At 39.2% G+C, this 7,264-nt stretch overlaps 2 protein-coding genes across 2 annotated transcripts in view; one reads left to right on the top strand and one right to left on the bottom strand.

The window, feature by feature from the left end:
* Positions 1-7,264, top strand: part of LOC131877789 (ankyrin repeat and sterile alpha motif domain-containing protein 1B-like) — a 49,589-nt gene that overhangs the window by 15,414 nt on the left and 26,911 nt on the right. The gene's annotated exons all lie outside the window — the stretch shown is intronic.
* Positions 4,908-7,264, bottom strand: part of LOC131877788 (glutamate-gated chloride channel alpha-like) — a 14,087-nt gene continuing 11,730 nt past the window's right edge. Inside the window, exon 4 of the mRNA XM_059223576.1 lies at positions 4,908-6,344. Coding sequence (XP_059079559.1) covers positions 5,476-6,344 — 869 coding nt within the window. The 3' untranslated portion in view covers positions 4,908-5,475. The remainder of the gene's footprint in view (positions 6,345-7,264) is intronic.

Here is a 7,264-nt window from a genome sequence, read left to right as displayed (position 1 = left end):
TAAACAACTCATGAAGTCATGATGTAATACGAATACCAGAAATTTGGAAAAGCGAATGCTCTACCGATACGGTACCGCATCCTTAATTCTTTAAATGAGCTAAGACCTTGAAATTTTCTGATTAAGCGAAGGTCAAAGCATTTCTAGTCAATAAAAAATTTCGTCGATGAAAAATTTCAAAGATATGAACTTGCAACAGAAGAGAACATTTCGTATCGCTTAAACCATTCATCTATGATCAAAGTTAAGTAAGATCAAAACATTTCTGGCCCCATGAATTAACTTGGCAAATTTGGACCCCAAAAATCAACTTTACAGGCAACCACTTTTACAACTAAATGTGTGACTTGCTGTTAAATGGAAGGACATATCTTTCTCGTTTTTTTAAATAAGTTATGAAAAAGGACTCAGTTTTTCCGCAACCAAGTGACCTCTGCCATAATGAGCTGATCCATGGAGCACGTCAGTATAGACTGGCGTACTCCAGGCTCATCCCAATGGCGAATTACGCCAACATTGAACTCACCTACGAACAGGAACTCTGCTCGAAACACCGCACAGAATCACGCCAAAAAACTCCGATAACTCAACATTGGCAAACTCTACCATATTCCAGTCTGGAAAAAACAATTTCCCCTAGTCAAAAAATCGCCATGAGATAAAGTCGCGAGATAGCTTCCCATATCGAAGTTCGCCAAAGGCAATTTTTAACTGATGAAATCTGTCTGCTTGAATACCGTGATGATGCGCACCGCCAATTATGTAATCTCCCAGAGCGACCTACGCCAAAGGGAAATCGGCCCGAAAGATCTCCGCCAGTACAATTTCCGTCATGATAAACTCTGCCACTACTGCAATACTGGTTTGCAAATTGTCGTTACATGATATTAATCTCATCAATCCCTGCCATCCAGTCTAGGATTTCCGATATGGTCATAACTTGTCTTCCTGAAAATTATATTTTGGGCCACTTTTCAGCATGGCGTCATCGGTTAGAAAACCATCAGTATCTGCCGTTTAAATAATGTTTTTTCGGCAAAGTGGCTTACTAAAAAGACATAATTTGGACTTTTGTGACTCCGAGCTGAACCCATTGATTAGTAAGTAGTGATGCGTTTCGAACTGTAAAGTCAGCTCTTTAGCTTGAAGGACCTCAATTAGAACTCGCATCTTGAGCGGAAAAGGTGGAGAAGTACGATCAAATATTTCGTAATTGAGTTTCAAAACGTGACCTTGCTTTTCTTAGACTCGGAACCAGGTTGCCTCAAACCTCATTCAAGAATTTCGGCCTTTATTTCTTTACCCTTTTTTCACTCAACTTAGAAGCCCGAATTGAGGTCTGGTACTTCAAGCCAAAAAAGCCAACATTCCGGTTCAAAACTCGTCACAATTAGAAAATAGTCGACGTGGACCGAAAGCTAACGTCGGTTGCTTAAAAGCAAATCTTAATGTGAATTCATTTCCTTTGGATCACTAATTTCAGGAAAGAAACGAATGTAAGCTATACGTAAAAGGAATGCCCTAATGTTAATTGAGCACAGTGATAAAAATACCGGGCTTTTAAAGTTTTGACAGAAATTCCCAAACACATCTTGGCGTTTTTCTACCTCAAAAAGCCATAGCGAATCACTTTGATTTTACTGCTTTATGGAATTCTAGCCCACATTAAAAACTTACATACCTAACAACATTAAAAAGATAACTTTTGAAAAACCTACTCAATACAAATTAGAAGCACACTTAATTAGCTCTTGAATGTGAATTCTGATGTCATCTACTACCCCGTGGTCCAAATTTCATCGTTTTTTGCCCCAAAATATCCCGGTTATATGTTGATTTTATTTCCCAAAGAATTAATGACGATTTTCAAAATCACAAAAATTAGAAAAATGGCATTTTTCTTTTTCTTGCTTAGTCTCACAATAGTTGAAAATGCTATATAATGTCACTTAAAACAGAGTGAAAGTGTAATCTTTACAAATGCGTGTTTTACAATCATCATGTGTACACTTGGTTGCGCATTCACTTGAATTCTGAAGACGGTACATACAACAGACAATGTTATGAATTTTGCCGTTTCTTGCAGACTTTGTTGAAACTGATTAAAAATAGCTTCTTTAGGACTTCAATGATTTTTGTGAAATTTTCAGTGACCGCTCAACTAAATGTCGTTTGGACGGTTCTTAGATAGATTTTCAAAAAGTTGCTTTTTTTAGGGTTTTAGATATGGTTGTGTAAGCTTGTAAGTTAATTTGAAGTTATGCAAGAAAAAGAAAAATAATCTTTCATTTTTGTTATATTGAAAATCGACATTAAATTCTTTGGGAAATTAAATTAACATATAACCGGAGCATTTTGGGCCAAAAAACGATGAAAGTTGGACCACTAAATCCCATGTAACTAAATAATGGTGTGATTGATGATAGCATAAATTATATGAAAGGGCTAACTAAGTATGCTCCTAATATACATTGAGTAGCTTTTTAATTTTTTATAATGTTTTGAGGTATGCAAGATTTTAATGTGGGCTAGAATTCCATAAAGCAATAAAATCAAAGTGATTCGCTATGGCTTTTTGAGGTAGAAAAACGCCAAGATGTGTTTGGGAATTTCTGTCAAAACTTTAAAGGGTATTTTTATCACTGTGCTCAATTAACATTGGGCATTCCTTTTACGTATAGCTTACATTTGTTTCTTTCCTGAAATTAGGGATCCAAAAGGAAATGAATTAACATTAAGATTTGCTTTTAAGCAAATAGAAAATATAGAAAAATGCCAAGATGTGTTTGGGAATTTCCCTAGAAACTTGATAGGGCTTTTTGAACACCGTGTAAGAGATGTTTCTAATCCAAATTAGATTACTGTTTATAGAGTATGATTGCCAAAGTTGGTGTCGAGCGAGGCACAAATTCCAACTGATGTCATTCAAGGTACTGCTCCTCCATGGGTCATGATGAGAAATACAGAAATGTGAAGTGGCCGTTTTTTGAACTAGGACCATCATTGTGCTGGTATCCCAGTGAAATGGATCTCTTCATGAAATATTCTTGAGAAAATTATTGATCTACAAAAATAAATAGATTGGCAAAAAATCCATTGAAAAAATATAAGCAACTGTGGTGGCCTTTGGAAAAACAGTTTTTGGAGATCTTTTTCAGTGCTCAGAAGGTCTACAAGGCGGCACTGGTTTGACATTGTGTCAAGCACGTTCGAAAGCAATTTCTCAGAACTAAGGCCTGCTTCTAGGTTTTGGCACGTCACTCTTGGAGGATGATTGGACTGGCTTTCCAAGTGTATTGTACAGAAGGGAGACATGTTTCCTTTCACTGTTTGGACCTAATACTACTATAATTTTTTGCCATTATATAACGACCACTATACAGGCACTGAATTCATATTTTTAATCATTGGTTGCCATTTTGCTGATACAGTAGATGATGATAAGACAGATGACTTTAGATAAACAGCTCGAGCGATTCAGACGTTACGATAACAAATACACAATACACGACTCAATGTTTTACAAACATCATTACTACTAAAATTAAAAGTGATGTTTTTTGCGCCAGTCAGTCATGTCAATGTGTAATATGTGTAAAAATGAGTGCGTAATCATATACAAGATAGATAAATGTATAAACGAATTGAAATAGTCAGAATGATAAAAAGCAGTAGTAAGACGTGATATCACAGAAGATTGTTTACTTTGTTTTATGTGTTTTCTCAACAACTCTGTTGAGATGTTAACGTCAGTTCTATTTCTACTATTATCTTTTTGTTTGTGATTTGGCGTTCTGGGACTTTGTGGATAGATGTAGGCAATGAACAAATAAATGAATTTATTAATAGGGAATTAGCTATGACTTGCATGAGGAATCTCTCATGCTTTGGTCCATGATCTCGAGATTGCTTATATTTTCGGGCTAGAAATACTGCAGTACAAATTGGCTCTCATGAAGATAATCTTCTTTTTACGTATGCCTTTAGAAGTTCATCTTTTCTTTTTACGTAGAGGACCATAGAAGGAGTCAGGGTATCGGGAAAAAATAGACTGGCTTTTTTTGTTTCGTATCATCCCAATTGATTTCATGCCAAATCTTATCAATTTTTGTCCTGATCTTTTGGGTCAAGTTTCAAATCTGATGGAAGGCCATCTTCAACACTGAATCTCAGTTGAATAGCGTGTGAGATTGAGTTTATCTTCTTTGGCCAGATTTAACCTCTTTAGTCTGATCTGATTCCAGTGGCATCCTTCTTTGAGGAACGATTATATAATTTCAGTAAAAGTATGTATCAATGCAGCAAACTGAATAGCCACAAAATGGCGCTTCATCAAGTGGAGTTTTTATTGTGTAGCCTAGATGCGGAGTTGATAATTTTGTACCTTTAGAAGCATTCAAAATCATTCTCCAATTCCAATTGTATTCTTTATATTTTTTCACAATTATATCAAATCCTAGGCCCGGAATAACCAAAAAGAGCCCTTTCCTAATTTGCGATCATTTATTCCGTGAAGTTTTGCTTACGAAGGTTGCACCTTAAAGGAGGAACTTTGGCTCTTTCAAGGACGCTAAAGTCCTGATTTGTAATGGGCATCCCAGTATTTGGTGTATTAGATCAAAGGGCCCCCTTTCTTGGTCTCGGATGGCCAGAACAAAGGATTGTTACATTTGCGTAAGAAAGACAGTGGATTGGATCCCTCCTTGCTTCTTTTCACCAATACAGACTTGTTGTAAACACATTTTATAAATCCTGGGAAATTTATATTATTGTTAGGGTTCATATCACATGGAAAAGAAAGTCCAGTTTTGCTGTTATGTAGTCGATCGATTTTTCTCTTTTTTTGCGAGTTTTTTTTAAGTTTATGAAACAAGTGAAATTTAGTCAAAGAATTATAGTTCGAAATATGAGCTGGTAAGAATTTATTTTCTAGTCATAGTTCAGCGTATAGTACTATGAAGATGGATTAGGATTATGAGTGTCTAGGTGATAACTTTCACTCATCGGTCATCAACTATTCATTGTCAACCAAATAGCCGTTCTTCAGTTGGCGTGCTGAAGTCACCCAAAAGTAATATCAACGGTATGATAGGTGCGTGCAGGAAGAGATGGAAGGTAGGGGAAGCCGAACATCCGATTGGAATAACTTTTTGCTTCCAATCCTCGTAATCTTATTATTTTACTTGAAGAGTTGATGTGATGAGAAGTTTGGGTTGCCTTATACTGTACGTATGGTTCATGGGTAGGTAGGTAGTGCAAGGCTGGATAACGAACGATGAGGCTGGCGAGATGACTCTCACGGATTTACGGATGAGGATATCCATCGTTCACGATCCGCACTTTCCCATTGGCCATTGACAAAAACTTGGCCAATTTCTCAAACAGTGCTAAGAACTCACTCCCACCTCAAACCTTTGGCGCGAACTGCTCAAGGTCACATGTGGGTGCGATGATTGTTTTTTCCAACTCCTTCTTCTACCAAAGATCTTGGATCATTTCGTTGAAGAGTAGGAAATAGGACCAATAACACACATTGACCGCAAAGAAAATAATTGGAAACAGCCACATAGCAATATTATCCACGCGTTCATACTTGTCGCGTTGCTCTCGGGAGAGTCTCTGCATGACAATGGCCCCACCTACGTCACTTAAGCCTCTCACACCATTCGATATGCGGGTTGAACCCACAGGGCGTGTCACGCTGAAGTCGAGGCCGTTCCATGACGTCTCTTGTTCACTGTCCATCTTGCGATGAAGAGGGCATTTGTTGTTATGATGGCTATTGAGCAAGTCGTTGTGGCTGGAAGCGTGGTGAAGCACGTGGTGGGTGATCGGACCCCCCGCAGTCCCCGTGGGCGAGTAAACGGAGAAATCTTTGAGATGACGATGATGCAAATGGGAGTGGTGGGGATGTTCGGTGGTTCCACTTGAACCGGACGGTGGTGAATCTGACGGAGGGTTGTGCCCAAAATCCGGATCCGTCTGGAAGATCTGCTCGAGCGGCGTGGATGAGCCGCTGTGGACTCTTTGTGAGATCTGATGCTGCACGGATCGAGCTGCCGGAGGAGGGAAGTGGTTGTGATCCCCGTTACTGTTTTGAGGTCTGAACAGGTGATTATGAGACTTGGTGATGATCTTCTGCGTCCGTTCATTCCTCCGCTTCTCCACTTGAATGATCTTCAGAATGATGGCATATTCGGAAAGCACACAGAACACGTGAAGGATGCACATGACCACCCAAGTTTCGACGGCAGTCAACCCCTCAGCTTTGGGAGCGTTATCCGACACATGAGTGAAGATGTTGACCAGCACCAGGAATAGGGTCACAAGCAAAGCCATTCGACCTGAAACCCAAAGAAAAGAGGTTTTTCAGACCCGTCACTTACGTTGCCACTTACAACACCAAGAGCAACCCCCAATGGGGCCAATTACACTAATCCAAGATTAATGGGTAATGACCCTGGTAGGAAGGCTGTGGAGGTCTTTTGTCCAGATCGAGGGACGTCATTTAATATATCCGGACAAAGACCGAACCATGCTACAATACGTAATGTTTCTGGTCGACCCAGATTATTGAGACTGTTGCGTAAATCCTAGTAGGGTACATATTTCAGTTCGTGGCAAATCTTGATACTTTTCAGTGGAATTTGCACACGGTATAGGTTTAAAGGTTTGACATGTTCCGCCATCTCACATATTTGCAATATTTGTTATTTCTTTCTTTCCCGAACACAACCTGCTTCTTAACGTGTCTACTTCTGTAGGTTCCTTTTTTGAAGTGCAGACAAACAAATTACTCACGAAGCATGTTCTCAGCAAGAAACAGAAACAGCAAGGCCCATGGACAAATGTAGGAGTGGCTATTGCCTCTAAACTCTTCTCGTTTATCATGAACACCCAAAGGACGATTGGAACATTTCTTCATTCACACCAGACTCGAAGTAGGCTACATTTCTCTAAGTCTCCCAAGCAATGAAAGGGAATGTGTTCCAAAGCTCAGTCAGTCAGGTGCCACTGGAACTCCATTACCTCCTTGGGAGGCTAGGATTGGTAGTGCACATACCTAGCATGGTAGCATGGTGGAGCTTGTCTCCTACCTTAGGTCTAGCTTCCAACCTCGGATATGATGTATCGTTGTTATTAAAAGTGGTCCTGTTCCCATCCTAGGGTGACATTTCCAAATAAACTGCCAACCTTTTTACTCCCAGTCTTCAGGAGATGAATTACTTCTCAGAAGCTTGTCCATTGCTTCACACAAATGGAG

The sequence above is a fragment of the Tigriopus californicus genome, chromosome 3 (genome assembly GCF_007210705.1).
Source record: "Tigriopus californicus strain San Diego chromosome 3, Tcal_SD_v2.1, whole genome shotgun sequence".
NCBI classification, from domain to species: domain Eukaryota; kingdom Metazoa; phylum Arthropoda; class Copepoda; order Harpacticoida; family Harpacticidae; genus Tigriopus; species Tigriopus californicus.
This window is presented reverse-complemented; position numbering and strand designations above follow the sequence as displayed.